Source organism: Neomonachus schauinslandi, chromosome 2 (genome assembly GCF_002201575.2).
Source record: "Neomonachus schauinslandi chromosome 2, ASM220157v2, whole genome shotgun sequence".
NCBI classification, from domain to species: domain Eukaryota; kingdom Metazoa; phylum Chordata; class Mammalia; order Carnivora; family Phocidae; genus Neomonachus; species Neomonachus schauinslandi.
In genome coordinates, this window is record NC_058404.1 from 30,724,939 (window position 1) to 30,750,990 (window position 26,052).

The 26,052-nt window shown below is 44.0% G+C and overlaps 1 protein-coding gene across 1 annotated transcript in view; it reads right to left on the reverse strand.

Annotated features, from left to right (window-relative positions):
• Positions 1-23,866, reverse strand: part of FUT10 (fucosyltransferase 10) — a 63,485-nt gene extending 39,619 nt beyond the window's left edge. The window contains exons 1-2 of the mRNA XM_021694243.1: positions 23,771-23,866; positions 20,609-20,903 (exon numbers count right to left, since the gene is read on the reverse strand). Of these exons, the coding sequence (XP_021549918.1) occupies positions 20,609-20,903; positions 23,771-23,851 (376 nt within the window). The 5' untranslated portion in view covers positions 23,852-23,866. The remainder of the gene's footprint in view (positions 1-20,608; positions 20,904-23,770) is intronic.
• Positions 23,867-26,052: the final 2,186 nt, after the last annotated feature.

The window sequence follows — 26,052 nt, forward strand, 5'->3', positions numbered from 1 at the left end:
CTATAAGCAGATGAACAGGTCAGGGAGTGGCAGAGCCTGCCCTAAGTCACCCTGTTGTCCAAGACAGAAGGAAGTCGTTTAAAAAACACCACATAGAAATTTACCGATTCGTAAAGATAATCAATAATCTTAAAACTATGGCTTAAGATGGGGCGCCTGGGTGGCTCAGTTACTTAAGCGTCTGACTCTTGATTTTGGCTCAGGTCATGATCTCAGGGTCGTGACATTGAACCCCGCATTGGGCTCTGCGCTGGGCCTGGAGCCTGCTTGAGATTCTCTCTTTCCCTCCCCCTCTGCCCCTCGCCCTGCTTGCTTGCTCTTTCTCTCTCTCTCTCAAAACAAAACAAAACAAAAAACAAAAAAAACAAAAGCAATGGCTTAAGATTGGTGAAATTTATGAATGTCATACCTCAATTTAAAAGTTAAAAAAAAATAAACTACCTATAAGCATTTCCCAATTATAAATACTACAATAGATCCCTGAAGATCACTTAAAGGGATTGCAGATATAAGGTGAACTCCAATAAGTATTGCCTACTTCTGTGGCCAGGCCTGAATGAGTAGGAATACATGACACAGTGAAAAGGGGGGGCTGTGTCTATTCCATGTTGGTGCTAAATATTCTTAGAAAAGTTTTGACCACTCCCTATGAGGCTTACAGGGATTTTGTCTTAGCAGCTTGAGAGACCTTCGAAAACAAAGCCCAGCAAAGATGCGAAGAAGCTGCAGAAAAACGTAACTGTTCAGTGACTGGGTTGCAAAATTTGCTCACATAAGTGCAATTCAGATGTGTCAGAGAGGAAAGGAAATGATCTTCTGTGTAACTAATCCAATGCTGTAAACCCACATCCTCTGGGCATGAATACAAAACAATAGATACAACGCAATCAATGCAAAACCTCCCAACAGTCGTGCTATTCATTCTCTCCAGGTAAAAATGGCTGTCTGGTTTCTCAGCTTCTACCGCCCTCTCTACCTCTTTTCCACACCCTGTGTGGCACTGGAGAAGATGCCCTGGGATTGTGTGGTGTCCTCCCATTTCTCTGACCTCCGAGGTGATATCCTGCAGCTTCTGCCACTGAGGCTGGCACCTGTGACATGTGGTCTAGTCCCGGGGGGTCCCACCAGGGCTTGGGGTGCTCCGCTGAAGGCTCAGCCCCACTCACTGTTCACAGGCGTATACCTCTCTCAGGACACCCACATTGTTTCTGGTACAATTGGGTCACTTTTAAGAGAGGCAGAGGGCAGGGGCGCCTGGGTGGCTCAGTTGGTTCAGTGTCTGCCTTCGGCTCAGGTCATGATCCCAGGGTCCTGGGATCGAGCCCCGGGTCAGGTTCTCTGTTCAGCGGGGAGTCTGCTTGTCCCTCTGCCTCTGTGATCTCTCTCACTTTTGCTCTCTCTCAAAATAAATAAATAAAATCTTAGAGAGAGAGAGAGGCAGAGAGCACTAACTACAGAGGAGGCTGGCACCGCAGGGCTGTCCAGGGCGAAGTGTACAATCACCTGTAGGTAAGTCTGTGTGCATGCTCTGCCACAACATGGCCAGGTGCTCGCCTTGGCCAGTGGACATTCTGCACCTTCACGCTCCGCAGACTTCCAACACAAGAACACACAAGCTTTGGAGAACAGACCAGAAGCCCCTGCCTGGCCACACCAGGCTGACCACTTAACTATGCTGGACCCTATGTTTTAGCTCAGGACCCTCCTGTCTTTGTGTTTTCCTCAACTTACCAAGGTATTTCTTTTTTTTTTTTTTTAAGATTTTACTCATTTATGTGACAGAGAGAGAGAGAAAGAACACAAGCAGGTAGAGCAGCAGAGGGAGAGGGAGGAGCAGACTCCCCGCTGAACAGAGAACCCGACGCGGGGCTTGATCCCAGGACCCTGGGATCATGACCTGAGCCGAAGGCAGACGCTCAACTGACTGAGCCACCCAGGCGCCCCATATCAAGGTATTTCTAATGTCTCCACTTCAAAATGTGACCCGAAGGCAGGGTTTGGGGTTGGCATGGGCAAATACAAAATGTTGGTATCTACCTTCCTTTACTTCTCCCTCTTTGTTCGTGCCCCACAACACCGAGGGCTAGAAAGCACGAGGCTTTCTCCCCTTCCTTCTACCATGGAGGCGCAAGGCTTGTGTCCAAGCAGTCATGACTGGAAGGGGTACCTTCTCAAGAGGAGAAGTCTCTGAGCTGAGTACTCTAGTCTTGGTTTCCATTATGTTAAAGTGGGAACTAAAGACATGTAGAAAATCCCCACAAGAGAGCAGTCTGACTTTAGAAAGGAAAGAAAATAACAAGAAATAAGAAAAGCTGAACATCAAAGTTACATACGAATGTCAAACTTTTCTTCTGTAGCAGTCCAATCTTCCACCAAAGGGGATGGAGGCCTTGGACCAGCAAGGAAGATAGTAACCTACTCAAAAGGAAAGAAAACTTCTTTGCCCCAAACCATCTCTGTTAGTCTACTTTTATTTTTATTTATTTTTATTTTCTATTTAATTTTTTTAAGTAGGCCCTATGCTCAGCGTGGAGTCCAACCCGGGGCTTGAACTCACGACCCTGAGAGCAAGATTTGAGCTGAGATCAAGAGTCGGATGTTTAACTGACTGAGCACCTAGGCGCCCCAGTCTACTTTGAAATCTATTATAATCTTATTATCATTGCTCCTGAACTTTACATTCGCTCATCTGAATATAAACATGATAGCAATCCTAAACGTGTATACACTTAACAAGAGACTGTCAAACTACATGAGGCAAAAATCAATAGAACAGCAAGGAGGAAACGGTGAATTCATTATTACAGTTGGAGACTTCAACACCCTTCTATTGGAAATGGACAGATCTGGCAGGTGGAAAATCAGCAGACATACTTGAACCAAACAACACCATCCACCGACTGAATATAATTGACATCTAAGCTCTACTGTATCCAACACCAGCAGAATACACAATTCTCTCAAGTTCACATGCAACATTCATCAAGATAGACTATACTCTGGCCATAAAACACACCTTAAAATTTAAAAAAAATAGAAATCATACAGTGTCTACTCTCAGACCACATTGGAATGAAACTAGAAATCAAGAACAGAAAGATAACGGGAAAATCTCCAAATATGTGCAGGTTAAACATCACACTTCTAGTAACACATCAGTCAAAGAAAAACCTCAAGAGTAATGTAAAAATTTTTTGACTACGTGAAAATGAAAATGCAACTTACCAAACTTGTGGGATACAGAGAAAGCAGTGCTTAGAAGTACATTTTTTAAAAGATTTTATTTATTTATTTAAGAGAGAGAGAGAGAGAGAGAGACAATGAGCATGAGCAGGGGGAGGGGCAGAGACAGAGGGAGAGGGACAAGCAGACTCCCCACTGAGCGCAGAGCCTGACACAAAGCTCTATCCCAGGCCCCTGAGATCATGACCTGAGCTGAAACCAAGAATCAGATGCTTAACCATCTGAGCCCCTCAGGCACCCCTTAGAGGTAAATTCATAGCATAGAATGCACATATTCGAAAAGAAGAAAGATCTAAAATCAATAACAAAAGTCTCCACTTCAGGAAACTACAAAAAGAAAAGCAAATTAAATCCATAATAAGCAGAAGCAAAGAAATAATAAAAATTAGAGCAGAAATCAATGAACTTGAAAATAAGAAATCAACAAAGGAAAATCAATGGAACCAAAACTGGTTCTTTGAAAAGATCAGTAAAATCAATAAGCCTCTAGCTAGGCTAAGACAAGCAGAGAGAGAATACACAAATTATTTATCAGAAATGAAAAAGGGGAACATCACCACAGATCCCATGGACATTAAAATGATAATAAAGGAATATTATAAACATAATCATTATGCTAACTCTCAGTATTAATAACTCTCTGTCATTTCTTATTAAGCATCGACCATGCCCCTGGCAATGTTTTGCACTTTACATGAATTATCTCGAAACTTCTCAAACACTCTACAGAAATTGGAATTATCCTCATATTATAAATGAGAGAAGAAACTTAATAAGGTTCAGAAACGGTGCTAACGTCACACATGTAACAAGTCAGCCCTGCTCCAACTGACTGTCCAAACCCAGTTCTTTCCATTACACCACAGAGTTTCTCAAGCAGTGTGGGGGTATATAGTTTGGTTATGGTGTGGCTCTCCCCGCCCAAAACAGGCCACCATTACTTCTGCAAAGAATGGAAATGTATACAATGAGACCTGCCTTTGTGCGTGACGAGAGCAGTTTCTCTCGGTCTGAGTATTTCAGAATAGTCTGGCTAATATAAAACGACCTTCAGCTTCTTTCTTCCAAGAAATAATGTGATATAAAATAGAGCATCATGGGTGTTACAGAGTGGATATGTACTTTCTCTAACTCATGACGGAAATGCATCAAGCAGTTGAGGAGGAGGAGGGGACAGCAACAAAAATCTTGGCTAGTAAATAAGGACGAGGAGCGATGAGTATAAGCAGCAAGGAGGATAGACACTTGACCTTAACTAAAATGAAAAGAAATAACCCAGTTCGTATTTAAGCTGAGCAAATCTTCCCCATGTGCCAAAACTCACCACCCCCTGCATCACCACCACTGTTACCAACCACCATTTCATTCACTGTGACTGACAAAATCTCCCACCTGTTTGAGCAGCATGGTGTCCTGCGGCCCAATGTCCATATGAAGACAGAGCACGGGCCAAGGGGGGGACACAGTGACAGGATGGGCCAAAGCAGAAGAAAGTGGTTGCCATGAATAGCAAAACTGCTCATTTCACCTCTATGCTTTCAATTCCTCTCCATATACTGGTGACCCAAACCAGGGAATATCTGGAAAGCTGAATCTAGAGGTTGAAAATAGGCCACTTGGGAAATGAGAGCGTGAGCATTTGCCTTCGCTTCAAACCGCAGGACGACTGAGCTGGCAAGCTTCCAGACTGCTTGATGTCACGTATGAAAGTAAAAACTAGAGTTTAGTTGCCTTGAGAATAAAGAGAAGATGGGCCACCCTAGCCAATCAGGTATCAAGGTCTGGAAAACCAGGAGCTTTACAGTCACTGACCAAAAGGGAATCTACTGGGACTGTTTTAACATGTGCACTGCAGCAGACAGCGGGCTCAAGTAACCCTGAAGCTTCTCGGCCTACAGAGCTGCACAGTTTTAGGACCGCATGTACAATTCTCCCCCAGGGAATGTGTATTCGGGGTCTGCGTGCTACTGAGTGGAGACAGTACAGAAAGAATCTCTGTCTCATCCCTCCTGGATCCAAGCTTTTGCTCAGCATCAGCTAAGTCATAAGAATCTTATTCTAAGCAGAGGCCCCTGGTTCTGACACTTTCAGACATCACCAGATGCTCTATTATTAGTCCAACAATGAAGTGCTCCTAAAAGACCAAATGGTGTCCATGTGGCCGAAAGAATACAGTAATTGCATAATGCCTGTGAAAGAATCATCCAAATTCACATGTCCAATTATGAACAGTTTTCCAATTTCGACATGAGACATTCTTGGAAACTGTCACAAGGCAGATGTCTTAAAGAGGATTTTATTTTCCCGAAGGCATAATGTTATAATTGGATATTCTGTTACCAAAGACCAAAGCATGAAATAAATCATAGGCATACATAAGCAACAACAGGATATAAAACCAAAGATACAGCTATAAATTCTCATGATAGAACTTAGAGATTTTATATTAAGTCATAAAACATTAGTGGTGGAAGCCACCTAAGAGACCATCTCAGAGCTGTTCCCAATACCCCCACCCCCACCCCCAAGACTAGCTACATCGCTACTTCTTGGGAAGTTTGATAAGGAACACAGATTCCTGGACCTCATTTCCAGAGATGTTGATTTGGTCTAGGATGAGAAACAAAATGCTGTATTTTTCTTTTAACGTTTCCAGGTGATTCAAAAGACTCGTGGGGGGCGTGGGGTTGGGGAGGGGGTAGAGTGTGGAATGACCCATATAAAATGGATGTTTTTCTGCTAGATTTTCTGACTAAATGCCAAAGGCTTCATCAGTAAACAAATGTCAATGTATTTGGCAGTAAATTATAGGACTATGGGTTAAACACGGCTCTTCGCGTGCGACTAAGAAAAGTATAGTTACCAATGATTGGGGTATCAAATTTAGATGTCTGTACTCAGGAAAGTAAAATATGAACATGTCAATAACCTTGAGGGTTAAATATTTATGTGTCCGTGAAAGCAAAATATTTAGTGATCAATAATTTACGACATATTGTTTTTACCCATCAGGAAGGAAATGAATAGCTGCATTTATGCTGTTTATGCATCATGGTTGTGGTAAGTTGATAACGTGAGGTTGAACTAAGTGTCTGAAAGGCCAAGGAGTTAAATGAAAAAGCACAGTTAATTTTTCTCTTTGGACACCTGTGTATATAAAAATAGATACCGCTAAGACATCAAGACATCCATTCTATCTCCAAAGCACATCTCAAATCTACCCATTTCTTTCTCCACTACCTCCCACCCTAATCCAGAGCACCATGATTTTCACTTCTTTAATGGAAACTGTGCCTCGCTTCCACCTTCACTGTCCAATCCATTCTCCATGGAGAAGCCATCAGGGATCTTTTTAAAACATCAATCAGAAGAGAAGAAAACCAAAATCAGATCATAGCAATTCTGCTTAAAACCTGGCATTTTCCCATTGCACTTAGACTACATCCAGACCTTTAACTCTGTCTATTGGAGCTCTTTATCACAGGAGTGTGTCTGCCCCTCAAATCTCATCTCCTATGCTCCCCCTTCGCACCCCTGGTGCTTCTGCCACAGCAACCTTCTTTCTGACCCTCCCTCCCATCAGACTGCTTCCCGCTCTCCTATGCATCAGCTGCTCCCTCGACCTGAAATTAATTCCCTCCACTTTGTACACAGGTTTGTCTCCTCCCATGTTTCAGTTCTCAGGCTCAAATGTTATGTCCTCATAGAGGCCTCCCCAGTTACTCTGTCTAAAGCCAAAATGCTCATCCCTAGCTGGTAGCATCCTATTTACATATTTCATAAGCTCCACGGGCAGAGCCTGCTGTGTTTACCACTATAACCCCAGCACCCAGCAGAGGGCTATGCATATAATAAAGGTTTCTTAAATGCGGCGCCTGGGTGGCTCAGCCAGATAAGAGCCTTCAGCTCAAGTCATGATCCCAGGATCCTGAAATGAAGCCCCACACTGCTCCTTGCTCAGCAGGGAATCTGCTTCTCCCTCTGCCCCTCCTCCTGCTCATGTTCTCTCACTCTCGCTCTCTCTCAAATAAATAAAAATAAAATCTTAAAAAATAATAATAAAAAAATAAATGTTTCTTATATAAATGAATGAGGAGCAGACCCTGACACCAGCAGGGCATACATCCTGAGACATTCTCAAATTCTCCCAAACCACACATATGGTAGCATACAATGTCCTCAAAACATGGCATCAGGTGGACCATTTCACACAGATCCATCCTGTAAATTAGTCTAGTGCTCTACTCTCTGATCTACCTAGATAGCTATCTGCTGCCCAATAACCACGGTTTCTTAAAACACGGCTTTGTCTTCACTTTCCTTATCAGCACTGGCAGTTTACTTCCTTCAGAGAGGTTACTTTTTCACGAATACAGAAATTTTTAATATTTCAAGAGATCTCCAGCATATGCAACACGAAGCCAGCTGAGAGATGGACGCTGGCGGTTCTTGTCCCTCAGGCATGGGACGCTCCCTAGCACCTCCTCTCTCGAAGGCCAGGACACTCAATCTACACCTTAGAATGCTCTAGATGGGGTGGACCAAAATGTGAATGTAAAATCAGTGAAAACAAAGGGTCTGCCATACTCTCTTCAGTTTGTTTTTTTTGTTTGTTTGTTTTTTAATTTTTATTTTTTTTAAGATTTTATTTATTTGAGAGAAAGAATAAGAGAGAGAGAGCATGAGAGGGAGGAGGGTCAGAGGGAGAAGCAGACTCCCTGCTGAGCAGGGAGCCAGATGCAGGACTTGATCCCAGGACTCCAGGATCATGACCTGAGCTGAAGGCTGTTGCTTAACCAACTGAGCCACCCAGGCGCCCCTGCTTTTTAATTTTTAAGAGCAAAGAGCACACATCAGTGAAAGCTGCATGGTTTTATTTGGGGTGCCTATGAGCACTGGTTGGCTGTTTTGCAGACGGGAGCTGCCAGCTTGTCTCGGAGGGTTTCCCGGTGTCAGAGAATCTGCCCAGAACTGGATCGGGGCCAACCCATCCGTCAGCCCAAATTGCTGAAGCTGCAGTCATGAGATCTGTCCACCGCATCCTCATGTCTGCCAGAAGGAAAGTGCTGGGCTCTGGCCCTATTTACTTCTGTGCTTCCTTCCAGATTTGTAAGGTTAGTCTGGGAAATGCTTTCAGATTTTCAGCCCTTTTGCTCTTCCTTTAATCTCTATAGAACCACACGCTACCAAAAGAACAGAGAGGGTTAAAAAAGAAGAGGGAGGCTAGGTCAGAAACAAGGCCAAGAGGATTCCCGTCCTGCCTGAACAACCCTCAAAACTAAACATTATGAGGCTCACTAAAGCCTCTGTCCTTACACCAAACGAAATCTAGCAAAATTCAGTTGATTTATCCTTCTATGTGGAAAGGATGAAAATCAAGTAATATTAAAATGTAATTTTTTCATGGAAGGAAATGAATACATTAGCTAGAAGAAATATTAATGTCTTTACATAATTAACACTCTTCCCAAAGGCATCCCAATAAAGCAAAAAGTCTAGGAATTGGATAATTTATTAATAACTGTTCTTACTGTCCTTGCACTTAACTCTCTCCTGAGACAAAATATCTTTGTTATTTAAATTTTTATTTATACCAAATTAATACCTGCATATAGCTTTAAAAGTGAGACAGGCCTTTTATCAGGCCATTAACACCAGATAGAGGTGTCCTGCCCCACACCCAAACCCCCTTGCCACATGCCAGAAGTCACCACTCCTATTCTTTCAGGTGTTTCTTCTCTATTCACACTTCCAAAACATCCAAATAACATGCTTAACATAATATTTCTTGATTTTTCAGTTTTAGATAATACCTACTATCTTCCTGCTATGGAAGATGTAAATTGAACTCACCTAGATCACCCTTCCCCCACATATTTGTCTTCCCTCCTCTTCCATCTTTTTTCTTTTTTTATAAAGTTTTTATTCAAATTCCAGTTAGTTAACATACAGTGTTATGTTAGTTTCAGGTGTACAATATAGTGATTCAACACTTCATACATCACATGGTGCTCATCACAAGTGTGCTCCTTCAACCCCATCACCTACTTTTTTTTCTTTTTTTTTAAGATTTTATTTGACAGAAGATTTTATTTCTTTTTTTTTAAGATTTTATTTGGCAGAAGGAGAGAGAGGGAGAAGCAGGCTCCCTGCCGAGCAAGGAGTCTGATGTGGGACTCGATCCCAGGACCCTGGGATCATGACCCGGGCCGAAGGCAGCCGCTTAACCGACTGAGCCACCCAGGCATCCCAACCCCATCACCTACTTAACCCATCCCCTCACTCACCTCCCTTCTGACTCCTCATCCATTTTTGTTTGTTTTTTTTTTAAGATTTTATTTATTTATTTGAGAGAGAGAGAATGAGAGAGAGAGAGCACATGAGAGGGGGGAGGGTCAGAGGGAGAAGCAGACTCCCCGCCGAGCAGGGAGCCCGATGCGGGACTCGATCCCCGGACTCCAGGATCATGACCTGAGCCGAGGGCAGTCGCTCAACCAACTGAGCCACCCAGGCGCCCTCCTCATCCATTTTTGATTATGTATATATCCATGCTTTCATTATTGCAGGTATAAATGTTATTTACTGCTGAGCCAAACCAGTGTGTTATCATTACATTTTCTTTCTTAAAAATCTGTTTTCTTTTGTTTCCAAATCTCCGGCCAACTCTTCCCACACCTTCCCAAAGCCCTATAAAACGCCTCTTAAGCCAATCTGACAACATACCTTGCAGATTACAAGTCTTCAGCACAAGAGATTCTGAGTATGTCGAAAGTAGAGCCCATGGAGTTAGGGTTTTGTTTGTTTGTTCACCCATGACCTTAGGGTGAGCTGTGTTTGGAAACCACTCATCTACAGCAAAATAAGTAAGGTCATAAACTCTCAAGTTTTAGAAATCTAAGTGGCAGAGAATTTGGGTTTGGTTCTCCATCGGTTCCAGGATTACTTAAAGGAAACTTTCCAGAGATGCAAACAAATTTGACAGGAGTTGAAAAAATGACCCACACATTATATTACATGAATGATCAAAAACAAAACAAAACAAAACTGTCACAACTCCCACTGAAAAAGCCCAAGTGTGAGTGGAGATCCTGGTTTGAAACTTTCACTTTCCAACCAACGACCTTGACACCTGAACACTGGGCCTTAATAGGACTGAATGCCTCTGTTCTCATGACTGCTATTCCCTTGCTGTTAACCCTGGCTGCCAGATCTGATCTAGTCAAGGTAAGAATCAATCATACCCGACTGACGTGATAAAAGTTACAACACGCCTGTCCCCCAAGTGACCACGCTGATTTGCTGCAGTGCGGGACCAGGCGTGTGGCATTCGCGCCGTGTGTCCCGATCTGCAGGCAGCCAGAGTGAGTGTTCTTCCTCCTGATTACAAAATTAGGAAATAACATGGTTCTAAGAAAATAGCTAAAACAGCCAAAAGTGATTGCTTCTAGGGACTAGAAAGTGAGGACCGAGTCTGTTGTTTTCTTTGAAATAAGCCTTGTACCAGAAAGTTTCGTTCAGCCGTGGACACGAAAAAAAACTGATAAAACATAATTTAAATAAAACAGCGTGTTAATCATAGGGTCTAATGAACACATTCAAAAAAAGAATGCCAGGCAGTGTGGGTAAGTTATGTAATATCTCAAGACCCAGTGAAGGTAAAAATACCAACGCTCTCTGGGGTGCCTGGGTGGCTCGGTTGGTTGAGCAGGACTCTTGGATTCGGCTCAAGTCCTGATCTCATGAAACGTGAGACTGAGCCCCACCATCGGGCTATGCCCTCGTGGGGTGTCTGCTTGAGGATTCTCTCCCCCTGCCCCTCCCCGTCTTCCTGCATGCACATGCGCACTCTCTCTAAAATAAATGGATAAATCTTTTTTTTTTTAAGATTTTATTTATTTATTTGACAGAGAAAGAAACAGCAAGAGAAGGAACACAAGCAGGGGGAGTGGGAGAGGGAGAAGCAGGCTTCCTGCTGAGCAGGGAGCCGGATGCGGGGCTTGATCCCAGGACCCTGAGACCATGACCTGAGCCGAAAGCAGACGCTTAACAACTGAGCCACCCAGGCGCCCCAAATGGATAAATCTTAAACAAAACAAAACAAAAAACCAAAGTTCTCATTTCCTCCCCATCTCTACATGAGGAGATCAGGCCAGTTTCACTAACTCATTCATTCAACAAGGCTCCCTAAAGCCTGCCAGGGGCCAGGCACTGTTCTAGGTCGTGGGAAGACAGAAGCGAACAAAACAAAGCTCCTGGTCTTCCCGTACTTACATTCCAAAGTGGGAAGACAGCTGATAACTTGCCCCAGACAAGTAAGCCAACTTCAGGGGTGATGGGTGCCATGAAGAGAAAATAAAGTGGTGTGGGAAGGGGAGCACTGCTCCAGAACGAAGCGAGGAAAGAGGCCTCTCTGAGGAAGGACCACTCACAGACACCCGACTGGTGGGAAGGAACAAGCCAGGAGAGCGCATCCCAGGGAGAGAAAGAGCAAGTGACAGGTCCTGAGGCTGGCAAGGCTTCCCCGGTGTGTGAGGAGGGACTGCGAGCAGCTCAGGGTGGAGAGGAGAGAGCACGGTGAGCCTGAAGAACCCAGCGGGGCAGAGCCCGCAGTCTCAGAGGCCACAGTAAGGACCTGGAATTCTAACTAGAGGAGACATCACGGAGGGTCTGAGCAGAGCCCTGCCACTGGGTTCACCCTCTGTAAAGTACCACACAAATAGTTATGTAAGTCAAAATAAGACGTCTATCTAAAATAAGAGGTTTGGGGCACCTGGGTGACTCAGTTGGTTAACCGTCTACCTTCGGCTCAGGTCATGATCCCAGGGTCCTGGGATCGAGACCTGCATCAGGCTCCCTGTTTCTCCCTCTGCCTCTGCCCCTACCCCTGCTGTCTCTCTCTGACAAATAAATAAATAAAATCTTTTTAAAAAATTAAAAAATACAATAAGAGGTTTGGGGCACCTGAGTGCTCAGTTGGTTGAGTGCCCAACTCTTGGGTTTGGCTCAGATCATGATCTCAGGGTTGGGAGATCGAGCCCCATGACAGGCTCTGTGCTCAGTGGGGAGTCTGCTTGAGATTCTCTCTCTCCCTCTCCCTCTGTGTCTCCCCCTGCTTGCGAATGTGCTCTCTCTCTCAAAATAAATAAATAAAATCTTTTAAAAAATAAATAAATAAAATAAGAGGTTTGATTACAGCAAAAATATATATATGTGGACAGATAAACACATATACATATGTATACCTATATTGTATATAATGTAATATACAATCTATCACCTAGTTATTATGAGCTTCTTTTCATGTTCAACTTCATTACTGCCCACACAGTCCAATTAAGTCCATCTCCTTCCCATCTCCCAAATAAGTCTTTTTTTTTTTTTTAAAGATTTTATTTATTTATTTGACAGAGAGAGACACAGCGAGAGAGGGAACACAAGCAGGGGGAGTGGGAGAGGGAGAAGCAGACTTCCCGCCGAGCAGGGAGCCCGACGCGGGGCTCGATCCCAGGACCCTGGGACCATGACCTGAGCCGAAGGCAGACACTTAACCGACTGAGCCACCCAGGCGCCCCCTCCCAAATAAGTCTTAATCTGGCAAGCTATTAAGAACAATTAGCTACTAATTCAATGCACAGAGCCCAAAAGAAGTTCAACCTCCGGAGACAAAAGTTACTAAGAACTAACATGTAATGGATGAGATCAGCAGAAATCTCTAGCCCTGAGCATGGTTCACGGATGTGTCACTCATGAAGTGGGTTATAGCTATATAAGGAAATCCATCAAGGCTGTTAGCACATCAGCTGTGATATACTCATGTGAAACCAAACTTGTCTGTTTTCTGTGCTTCTCCAGGGCATGGCAAGGGGACTGGCAAACGGTGCCGCTCTGCAGAAACCCCGTACAACTTCATGTCCGAATAGAACCAATAGGACATATCCCGAGATACAAAGTAATTGTGAGACAGAACCCATCCTTGTCCCCACTCACCGAATTTATGCATGGAATGAAGGAGAACCTGTTTTAGGATTCTTGGATTCCATAACGAGGCCAAGAATACAGAAAAGGCTGAGAGAGAACAGCCTGTGGGGGACACTTATTGAAGTGTTTCTATGGCGAGCACTCGTGCCCTGCTCTGAACCCCCTGCTTCCACAGGGCTGCCGGGAGAACTCTGAAATATGTAATATGTTCTTGTAACTTAGAGACAGAGGACTAGTGCCTACCTCACGCCTGAGGAGGCACCCGAGGACTGTGGACCAGGGATGGGCTCTCCTGACCCATCTCCCTAGGAAAATCTAGAGGGTGAGAGGACGTGACCTGCCCATGATCCCAAAGCTAGCCAAAGCAAGAGGTGGGTGACACTTCCCTTGACACATGTGGGGAGCCAGTCGGCAGCCTCGGGTCCTCCTACGAGAGCCCTACAAGGAACAAAGAGACCTCAGCAGAAAGAAGCTGGATGTGTTCTGCAGGGTGCCAGGAGCTGGGAAGCCATCTGACTACACAGAGTAGAGACGCAGCTTCCTGAGAAAGGAAACTGTAAAAGTCCAACAGGCAAACTCCAAATGGCATGCAAATGCCCCAGAATAGAAAAAGTATACTTCATCCTCTGCCCGACCCACTCAAGGACACCGGCTCGAACCATCTGCCTGGTTCAGAAGATATGAAGCCACGCAGTAAGAAATGTCCTATCTCCTTAATTCTCCTCCCTGTCCTCACTGCACCTCCACTGAGCTCCCAAAAGCAGCTGGTGATGGGGGGAGAGGGAGCAAGCAGAGGGTAGAGAGCAGAAAGAATACAAGTCCCTTGCCCAGGGCAGTGGGCTTGCGGCATGAAAAGAGCTCCAAGCTGGCGAACACAACAAATGTTACCTAGGCACATTCAGAGTCGGGTTGGGATTCTACCTGGGACTGAACATGCCACTTACTAAGCTTGAAACTGCACTTGCAACGTAAAGTGACCATAAAATCGTCCATTGCTTCTGAGTGAGCACAAAGGCTGGAGATCTGCCAGATTTTCCAGTTAGGGATGGTGAAAATTAGCCCCCTGAATAAGGCTTTAAAGCGCAGTGAGAAACACACGCATGTTGATCTCATTCCATAACTCATGCTTGGTCATCGTCAGGCTTTGAATGAATGAATGAATGAACGAACGAATGAAATGTCTGAAGGGGAATGAGTAAACAAAAGAGTAAACCTGTGCACAAAACCCAGAACATGGAGAGATGGCTGGTAACAGAGTTCACTGATGAGCTAGCATTTCCAAAGGAGAAAGATGATGGATCTGTTGTGCAGGCTCATAGCCTCTGGTGTAGACAGTGTGGTAAAATATTAGTAAACAGAGTTTGAGTTCTATGCGATCTGAAGAGAAACCAGAGTATAACAGAGTTTGAGTTCTAGAATCAGATATTCCGATTTGGGTACATGATCAGGCACTTTCCATCTGTGTGACCTTAGGCAAGTCACTTACATTCTCTGAGCCTGTTTCCCCATCTCTAAAATGGTAATAATACCCAGGCAACTACATAGTGTTATGATGATTTTAAATAACAGAATACATGGAGAGTATCTCTTTGGTGCCTGGCAGAGTGGGCAATGATAACGGCAGTGAAATCCCAACGGGTTTGCTATGCTTCACTCTAAATGTATTTCATTACAATGCTCTGGGAACCGGTAAGCTATAGATGGCTTATAACAGAAACTTTTTCTCTTCCTCTGCTAAAGACCTTCCTTGTAACTCCGGTTCTTGAAGAAGTCTTCCGGAATGATACCACCCATTTCTAATGATTCCTTTACTCTATGTCTTCTCCGAGGTTGGAAATATAATCTGGACTATATTATCTCATGCCTTGTCCATGAGGAGAAAGTTCTGGTTCCTACCACCCACACAGGTAACCGAAGACAAGCCTTTTCATGCCGTGCTTTACTTCCTTCTTCATCAAAAAAAGATAGAATGCCCACCTATGAGGCTGTTTTGAGAAGGCAATGAGATCATGTTCAAGGAAGCGGTAGGGGGAACATGGAGCCTACCACGAGGGTGGAGGTATTGGAGCTCCCGGCAAGCAGTCAGCACTCAGTCCCAGAGAGCTGGACTGGAGCTGTCCTTTGAGGAGGGCCAACCTGATGTCCTTCCTCTTCATAACCTCCAGACTTCATCAAGGTGTGCTCATCCCACATTCCTAAGGCGGTAAAATATTTCAGGAGCCTCCTTGTTTTCTTTATCTCCACGTGCCTCTGTTTACTAAAACCTCTGTTGAGAAGGTCACCTAAAACATAAGCAGTTCCCCTGCTCTAACTAAGCCCATTCTCGTCAAGGCTGACTCCAACCCGTCCTTCAGGAGAGACATCTTTCAAGAGAACTGTCTAAAAACCCAGAGTTGTGTTAGAAATCACTACAGTGACAGTTTTGAAGACTCCCATAACCCTTGGACTTTGGGTTTTAAAAAAAAAAACCACTTTATTCACTTGTGACTGCTGTATTTTCATTTCAGAGAATTGTTAATGAAGCTGAAGATTTGCATTTCTCAAATGGCTCAAACCAGACACAGTATTCACAGTGTTCGTATTAAGTAAATAACTCATATCTAGGAAGAAGAAAAAGAAAGTAGGCTACAAAGGAAACAAGAAAACTCAAAAATATTCTGGTTTACAATAGCTTCGAGGTTACATAATCCTCCAAGTTTCCATTTCGCTAAATTAGGTCAGCTTTTGACACCAGCATCATTTTCCCTGCCTTTTCTTTTTCAATCCTGCTGCAGCAGAGACCCAGGCGCAGTTGTGAGTGACCTACTTAATTAGAATTTGTGGAGCCCTCAGACAGAAACGTGTGGTGTCTTCATTCTATTTTGCTCAACAGACCTCCTTAATGAACTGAATCTCTAATTCAGCCAGCTAAAAACCACACATCTTAAGCAATTCCCAAATCCAAATATCCAGGTTTAATTATACTCATGAGTATACATTCAAATGTGGTACAGACAAAAGAGCGATGGATGAACCAAGTGTGAGGGCCCGTTGGCTCTCAGTCCCACTCTTCTGCTGACCCCAGTGCAATCTTGGCACATCCCTCACCTTCCAGGGCCTCAGTCTTGTTACCTTGGTGAAGAGAAGGTTAGACTCCTGCATCCTTTTTGGCTTGACTCTCTATGAAGATTTCCTGAGCGCCTACCAAGGATAAGGTGCTAGATATAAGGGGTAGAGGAGGTACAAAGATGAACGGACGTTGCCCTATCCTCAAAACTTTCCACTCCGTGAAGGAAGAGAAGATCACACAGAACAAAACCAAATGCCTAGTTACCTCATTTATCTTATTTATTCCTCAGGATTGGCATTGTGCCTGGCATACCGTAGAGGCTGCATCTGATGGGAGGGAATCCGGAGTGGTTCACAGTGTTCTGAGTTGGCTTTTAAAAGGCCATTCAACTCTCAGGGGTTCCCTGATAACATTCTCCAATGTGATGCAAAATCTTAAGCCAACGTTCAAGTTCTCCTTGTTCTGGTCCCAATATACCATTCAATCTCCATCTCTCTCTTACCCAGAACTCTGCTACAGCCCTGCTGTACCTCAGATATTACCCATAACTTTCTACTTCTCTGCTCACATTCACGCCATCCCTCATCCCGACATGTCCTCCAATCTCAACCTAATCCAATTCCGTTATCCCTCAACATTTCGAATTTCTCCTGTTTTATGAAGGCGGTCTTACAAAGCCTTTCCTGACTCCTCCAATCATATGTTCTCTCTCCCTTCTTTGAAATTCCACAAGATTTATTGACACTTCTGTTATGGTACACTTAGAACTGCATTACTGCCAGGTTATATCTTTGTCTCAAGATAATAATCTGTGACATTAGATGCTACATTATTCATCCATGTTGCCAAACAAATGGTGGGCATTCAGTAGATTGTTTGACAAGACAAATATAGAAAGGACAATCTAGGACTCAGAAACTGAATAAACAGTGGCAGTAAATTAGTACATTTGTGGCTTCTGCTTAAAATGGTGACTATTGCAGTTTGATTCTTAAACCTAGGGTTTGGTTGATAGAATCACAGTGGTTAGAAGTTTAGAAGACAGGCTGGATTCAGATTTCAGGGCCTTGAATGCCAGGGTAATAAAAATGGCATAGGGCGCCTGGGTGGCTCAGTTGGTTAAGCGTCTGCCTTCGGCTCAGGTCATGATCCCAGGGTCCTGGGATCGAGTCCCGCATTGGGCTCCCTGCTCAGTGGGGAGGCCTACTTCTCCCTCTCCCTCTGCCTGCCACTATGCCTACTCGTGTTCTCTCTCTATCTCTCTGTCAAATAAATAAATAAAATCTTTAAAAAATAAAAAAATAAAATGAAATAAAAATGGCATATATTTAGATCTCAATGAGAGTCACGGATGGTTTCAGGAGCTGGAGAGTAACAAAACCTGAGATAGGAAGATCAAGCCAGAAGCATTCCAGTTAACACATCAGTCTCCTGGGAACTGGGTTGGAGGTAAGTCCATTTCTGAAAGAAGAATCGAGTCTTGGTGTGCTGATAAAATTAAGTGCATTAACCTATAGATCTGTGAGTCCTGGAAAAGTCACTAAGCTAAATACTGCTTTGTAGGCTTCCTGGCAATCCGATATTTTAGTACCCACCTCAATAAAAGGAAAGAGACCCACACCAAAGCATCATCACTAAATTTCCAAACCGGTGAATAAGAGAATATTTGATATTTTTCCAGAGAAGGGAGAGGGGAACAGAATACAAAGGAGAGGGAATCAAAATAGCTTTGGATTGCCCAGCAATAACAGCAGAAGCTAGAAGACAGAGGGAAAATGTCTTTCAAATTCAAAAAGAAAAGCATTTCCCACCTAGAATTCTAGGCTGAGCCAAACCATGAATGAAGGTAAGGGTAAAATGAACACATTTTCACACATACAAAGTCTCTGAAAACTTACCTTCAAAACACACTGAAACAAAAGTATAAACCAAGAAAGAGAAAAATAAGGCATAAAAGAAACAGGAAGGGTGCCTGGGTGGCTCAGTCAGTTAAGCATCAGACTCTTGATTTTAGCTCGGCTCATGGTCTCGGGGTCATGAGATTGAGCCCTGCATCAGGCTCCCCACTCAGTGGGGAGTCTGCTTGGGATACTCTCCCTCTCCCCCCACAATCTTTCCCCCATGTTCTCTCTCTCTCTAATAAATAAGTCTGAAGAAGAGGAAGAGGAAGAGGAAGGGGAAGAGGAAGGAGAGGAGGAGGAAGAGGAAGAGGAAGAAGAAGCAGGGAGCTAACACAAGAGTAAGGCATAGGGAACCCCCAGAACAACAGCGAGCCAGGACAGCACCTGTGTACCCAGCAAAAAGGGCAAGAACTGGAGACTGGAGCAGGTCAGGAATCTCAGGGAGACAGGATGTGTTAACTTTCTGTCTTAGCTCTCTAACTTGCTTTTCCTCTTACATGATTTCCAAGGTCTATCGATGTTGGATGCTTAGAGCTCCAGGACATCCATTTCCACTGTTGTGTAGTGTCACATTGAATTTATATATATCACACTTCATTTGACCATTTTTCTCTTGTTGGACATTTAGGTGATTTTAAAAACCTTACTTAGGACAAACAATGCAATAAGCAATCCATGTGCATGTGTGAGATTTCGTGAGGCTTCATGCCTAGCAGTGGGATGATCTGGTATGAATTTATGTTGACTGATATTGCCAGACCAATATCCAAAGTGGTCATATCACGGTGGCGGCCTTTCAAACAAAACTTTAAAAAAAAAAAGATTTTATTTATTTGAGGGAGCGAGCGAGAGAGAGAGAGAGCACAAGTGGGTAAAGGGGCAGAGGGAGAAGCAGACTCTCTGCTGAGCAGGGAGCCTGACCAGGGGCTCGATCCCAGAACTCTGGAATCATGACAGATGCCAAAATGACTGAGCCACCTAGGCGCCCCTAAACAAAACTTTTTAACATGTTATACATGCACATAGACCTCCAGTATTCCCAAATAACATGCTTAGATTTTACTTCTTGACTTGTCAGTTTTAGACAGTATATATTGATTCCTTTTACAGAAGATGAATATTCAACTCTCCCTCACCCCTGCCCACCCCACTCAATTTCTCACTCCCAGAACCTTCCCCCAAAGTTGTATCATTTTAGATAGATTAGTAATCAGTGTTGACATCATTATGTCGTCTCAGTGAGCCATGTCATATACTAAGATGACTTTTCCCCCATAGCCTGTTTGCCCTAGAGTAGCATCAGATTTCTCAAAGAAATGTCTCACTATTAAAATCAGTAGCTATGGGGTGCCTGGGTGGCTCTGTCGTTAAGCGTCTGCCTTCGGCTCAGGTCATGATCCCAGGGTCTTGGGATCGAGCCCCACATCGGGGTCCTTGCTCAGCGGGAAGCCTGCTTGTCCCTCTCTCACTCCCCCTGCTTGTGTTCCCTCTCTTGCTGTGTCTCTCTCTGTCAAATAAATAAATAAAATCTTTTAAAAAAATCAATAGCTACACTTGGCAAAGGCGTACAGCAGCGATGTGATGGCTGCTTCTGGCCTAAGCAAGGGGAGACCAGACTCTCTTAGTGGTTTCAGGCAGAGACCCCAGCCCAATCTCTAAAGGAAGAGTGTGGAAGTCTCCCTCTCTCTCTCACACACACACACACACAAATACAGATACACAATCACACCACTCTAAAGCAGATTGGCTTCCACTGACTTCCTAACTGATCAACCTTGCCTATATTTGGTCGAGTTGGCTCATCTTTACCCTCTTGCCCCCTCCACTCATCCCCAGGAGCTCTGTATTTCCTGCCACCCCTGGCAGCTTGCTAATTCCCCTTGCTGGGTTTGGTTGCCCTCAACCCAGCAGGACATACAATCAGCCTCAGGAAGTGATGAATACCAACTTACTCTCGATATTGTTCAGCCAGTGCTGAACAATATTTTTATTTTTATTGCTGATTACTCTGACTAACGACATAAAGAACACTGTGCTTAGCTAATGTCCAATTAAACATTTGTTAAGGTCATCAAAATCTCCTGGCTTATTATCGCAGGTGACATTCTGAATCGATATCAGCAATAGAATCAATACCCAATTCCCTAAATACCAAATTCAGTAAGCACAGTGTCCAATTGTGAAAGGGCGAGAGGAAATATCCCTTCTCTTCCAGAATTACCAAGGGGCCAGCCAACCACCTTTATGTTGGTGAAGCTTGTTTATTTCTTGTATCTGCTAAATGCTCAGGCCTCTCACAGAACAAATGCAAAGGAAATCAGGCATGTCCCACGTGTCCAAGGGGAGCTCCACCTTCTCTTCCCTGGAGGTAAGCAGTAAGTCAGCTTTGGAGTAGGATTTCAGCAAGCCATGGGAGACAGGCAAATGCCCTACTTACCATAGAAGAGGAATGCTTTGGTCATGGGATGATGTAGGAAGGTCCGGTTGATGGTGAAGAAACACGCATCTGTCCCGCACTGGCCGAGCCTTCCAGTCTCCCCGGTCAGTGGGGACCACCAGAGCATGATGGGGTAGCTATCAGTTTCCAGTTGGGTTTTCCTATTCAAGGTCAGTGCTTCTTTCCTAGGCAGTGGATAGAGATGCGCAGACTCCTCTTCCATCTTTGCCTGTCCATCTGGTAAATCGGAATTTTTAAACTTCTTCCTTTCAAATTTTCCCAGTTCAACCACTACCTAAAAGAGAAGACAAGTATTACAGAGCCAGATGGTTTCATTGCCTCTTGCACGTCTCCCATTCATCTTGATGATGAAGCCTCGTTTTAGTTTTCTATTGCAGCTAGAACAAATCACCACAAACTCAGCAACTGAAAACAACACATTTATTGGGGTGCTTGGGTGGCTCACTTGGTTGAGCATCCAACTCTTGATTTCCACTCAGATCGTGATCTCGGGGTCATGATCTCAGGGTCTTGGGATTGAGCCCCGCATTGGGCCCCACACTCAGTGAGGAGTCTGCTTGAGATTCTCTCTCCCTCTGCCCCTCCCCCCATTGTCTCTCTAAAATGTAAATAAATTTAAAAAAAAAGAAGAAGAAGAAGAAGAAAGTAACCAACACATTTATTATTGCATAGTCCTGGAGGTGAGAAGTCTGACCTGAGTCTCACTAGGCTAAAAGCAAGGCGTCAGCAGGGTTACATTCTTCTCTGGAAGCTCTCGAGAATCCATTTTCTTGCTTTCCTATCTTTTAGAGACACCCACCGCTTGGCTCGCCACCCTTTCTCCATCGTCAAAGCCAGCAATGTTGCCTCTCTCTGATGCTTATTCTGCTGTCACATTTCTGTCTGACCACAGCCAGGGAAGACTCTTCTCTTCTAAGGACTCATGTGATGACACTGGCCCACACTGATAATTCTGGATAATCTCCTCATCTCGAAGTGTCTCACCTTAATCCCATCTGCAAAAGCCCTTCTGCCACGTGAATTTACATACCCACAAGTTCCAAAGATTAGGGTGCTGACAAAATATTTATCAACAAGCATGCTTAATTCTACTAAACACATGCCAGCTACATTTCTGCATTTCGTCGGCATATAGAGTACCCGGAAATACTTCTGTCTCTTAATGAAACCCGTGAGAGTCAGGGCTATTATCTGGCTCTTACTCGAGACTGCATTCTAGGGAGATTTCATTATAAATCACCAACTGGTTTCTTTTTATTACGGTTAAAGGAGTCAGAACACAAGTCTTCTATTTCTAATAATTTCTACTGTGGCATCAAGTGAAGTCTACCATGAGTACTGGGCTCCCCTCCATGTAAAACCATGTTTCTTTCTTTCTTTTAGGATGGTCTGGGTCACTGGATAGCTAGGCCATCAGTAATAAGAGTCTAGAGAGCAGGGCGGGCAGAGCGGACACAGATGGACAGCGATTCCCCACAGGTGATGGAAGCTCAGAAATGACATGCATACAAAAACATGGCAATGTCTTCTGACATCAAAAGAAAAGCTCTTAGGGACGCCTGCATGGTTTAGTCGGTTAAGCATCTGCCTTCGGCTCAGGTCATGATCCCAGGGTCCTGGAATCGAGTCCTGCATCGGGCTCCCTGCTCAGCGGGGAGCCTGCTTCTCCCTCTCCCTCTGCTGCTCCCCCCTGCTCGTTCTCTCTCTTGCTCTCTCAAATATATAAATACAAAAAAAAAAATCTTAGAAAAAAAGGAAAGCTCTTAGCTTCGACACAGCCATTCCTCATAACTGAAAAAAGTGCCAAAGTAATTGTCTGGTAAGATCAAAGCTCTGGTAACTTCCCACAGAGAGTAGAGAACTCCAGCCCCTCCCGCACAAGCCCGGACACCCACAAGACAGACGAAGAGGGAGTCAAGTATTTCCTCCAACCAGAATCCTGATCTGGCAGCAGAAGGTGGCACAAGTCCAGCGCCAGCCTGTCTGCCAAAGTACTTTTATATGCATTATCTCATTCAATCTTGATCAAGAGGAAAAAGCCCAGAGAACACCTCTGTTTCCATCAGCCCCACACCTGAACTGCTCACATCCACAAATAATCTTTAGAAGTCTTTTGGATTTCCAAATGGACAGCTGGTGCTTGAATGGGTCCAAACTATATCTGAATTCATATCTATACTTTTTCTATTGCTGTGTCATTTTTACTTTAATTTGAAATCAGTAATGAACTTCAGAATCACCGACAAAATGAAATAGATGGCAAGACTAAAAAATGCTGCAGTTCAAACACCCACATTCAGGGATGCCTGGGTGGCTCAGTCAGTTAAGCGTCTGCCTTCGGCTCAGGTCATGATCCCAGGATCCTGAGATCGAGTCCACATCAGGCTCCCTGCTCAGGGGGCAGTCTGCTTCTCCCTCTCCCTCTGCCTGCCTGTCTACCTACTTGTAATCTCTCTCTCTCTGTCGAATAAATAAATAAAATCTTTAAAAAAAAAAAAAAGGAATGACAAATGTATTAATGCGGATGCTTGTGTTCCACAGAATGGATGTGCTTATTCTTAGAATACACACGGCTTCTTCAAGAATGCCATCTTTCACAAGTCATCGTGATAGGGGGCTTTGAGAAATCCATCTACATTTGACCCAGTAAGACAGACGGAGCTCTACTTTCTCTTTTTCTAGAACCAGGACCCTACGAGAGTCATAAATTGACCCCCTATGGGGTGCCTGGGTGGCTCAGTCGTTAAGCGTCTGCCTTCGGCTCAGGTCATGATCCCAGGGTCCTGGGATCGAGTCCCACATTGGGCTCCCTGCACAGCGGGAAGCCTGCTTCTCCCTCTCCCACTCCCCCTGCTTGTGTTCCCTCTCTCTCTCTCTCTCTCTTTCTGTCAAATAAATAAATATTTAAAAAAAAAATTGACCCCCTACTCACTGATTTTGTCTCTACCTGACACACCCACTCACTAAACCTCAGTTTTATCTATTGACAAAAAGAGTATTTCCCCTGCCTTAGACAGAAAACTCCCCAGTCCTGAGAGATTAAGCAAAAAGTAAAGTACTTGGAGAGAACAGGGGTGGGTTGAGGGCGGGAAGGTTGGAATGGCTCAGCAATCGACACTAAGCAACCCAAATTCTTGCTACCTGGAGTGTGACAAGCAGAAAGACGGAGGCTGTGATGCATAGGCAAGATGCCAAAAGCTTCCTCCTCTGAATCCACACCATGCTGCCCGGCCCTGGGTGACTGACAGAGGGCTAGCCTGGTTACCAGGTGTTCTCGAGTAGCCCCACAGCCCAAGACAACTTCACGTGGAGGAACCATCTGGGTACAAATTTCTTCCACTGTCATTCCTGCTGGGACTTGGTTTCCATGAAGGACTGAGATCCCAGGTTCTGCAAGGTCCTGGCTTGGCATCGAGCGGGAACAGTATGCAGTCTTCTTAAGCTATCAACAGAGCAGCTGGAGATTCTTCAAACCAGAAGGCATCAAAAAATTCTGTAACAAATGAATAATATTTTAGCCATAGTGCAGAAGATTTAATAAATGTAGTCTTTCAGGGTTATCACATAGAAACCTCACACTTTAAAACTAAAAGGAACCTTTGAGATCTGAGATACCTCACTCCTAGATAAGGAAACCAAAATCAGAGAGGTAAAGTGACTTGGTCAAGGTCACACAGCCCATTAGAGGACTGCGACAGGTCTACAATTAGGTCCTGAGTCTAAAATTCTGTTTCCACTTAATTTTCTCTGCCATCAGAAGATTGAATTCCACAAGTCATGTACATGTATTCATTTTCTTCTACTTAGGTTTCAAAGGCATAGAAAAGTGGAATAGAAATTACCATGATTGGGGAACCTGAGTGGCTTGGTTGGTTAAGCTTCTGACTCTTGGTTTCGGCTCAGGTCACCATCTCAGGGTTGTGAGACCAAGCCCTGTGTTGGGCTCCACACTGAGCACAGAGTCTACCTCCCCCGTGTGTGTTCTCTCCCTCTCTCTAAAAATAAAAATGAAAAAAAAAAATTCCCCAAATTATCCACCCACTCCTGTAAAATTTAAGGAGAAAATAAATAAAAGTTCAGGCTTGGTTTGAAAATAGATCATGATCAACTGACGCAAATTTTCCCTAAGGAAAACAACTTCCGCCACAACATAAGGAATTCTGGTTATTGATATATTTATTCAGTCTTTTATGGCAAGTGTAACAAAGCAGCGGGTTGTGTGAACAATACGATTCTCTGGAAGTTCTGAAATAAGATTTCCATCTGTCTGAAATGTATGATCTTTTCAAAAAGTTTTAAAAATGAACTAAAGAGTTCCAAACAATGCCTTTTATTCCCAGGGCTCTGTGCAGTCAAATGTCTCGGTCAAATGACCCTGTGGAGTTTCAGAACAGAGCAAGGATCAACATTCCTGAACCTGTTTTATAGTACCCCAAATATCTGGTTCTAAGATCTGATTGTACATCTCCCAGATACAGCATTAAAGGTATAATTAGAAAATAAAAATGATGTAGAATTCTGGTTAAAAACATTAGCCTTAAAGGTGTACTCCCTTCCCGTGCATCTACCTTGATTTACTTTAAGTCCAGGGTTTATTATACTTTTAAGTGTAAAATGAAGCTGAATCATATAAAGTATGTTGCCACCCCATCCATTGGAACTTCAAAAGGAGACACGCTCACTTTGCCAAAGTAAAGAAGATCACTAATATTTGTTGAGTGACCTATTGTAAGCGAGGCCCTTCCTAAGTGTTCAGCTTGCATGAGATCATTCAATCCTCCCACAACTCTATGAAGGACTTAAAGTCCCATAGGGAGCCCGATGTGGGAATCATTGGATTCACCTATTGGTGGTGAGCAGGAAAGGAGTATTATTCTAAATCAACCTGAAAAATATATCACTTCTCCTACTTAAAACAATTTGGGGGCGCCTGGGTGGCTCAGTTGGTTAAGTGACTGCCTTCGGCTCAGGTCATGATCCTGGAGTCCCAGGATCGAGTCCGACATCGGGCTCCCTACTCAGCAGGGAGTCTGCTTCTCCCTCTGACCCTCCTCCCTCTCATGCTCTCTGTCTCTCTTTCTCTCTCTCACAAATAAAAAAAAAAAAAATTAAAAAAAAAAGATAGGGTGAGAATGGGAAGATATAGTTCGGGGTATTTTTACAGCTACCACAGTGCTGTCCTAGGGTCTGTCCTAGGTAGGGCCTTTTTAAGTCTTGACATGGCTGTATGAACTATGACAGAGGAATTTAAGGTTACAAATTCCCTTTCATCCAAAGAATCTCAATTTAGCTTATACCCACAAAGCCAGAGGTATAGTGAGGTCTCAGGGACTGAGCTGTGGTTAAATGCCCACCACTATTCTAAAGAACAGAGCCGGTTAGTGTAGATTGTACTACAATTTATAGCATGCAGCGATCAACCA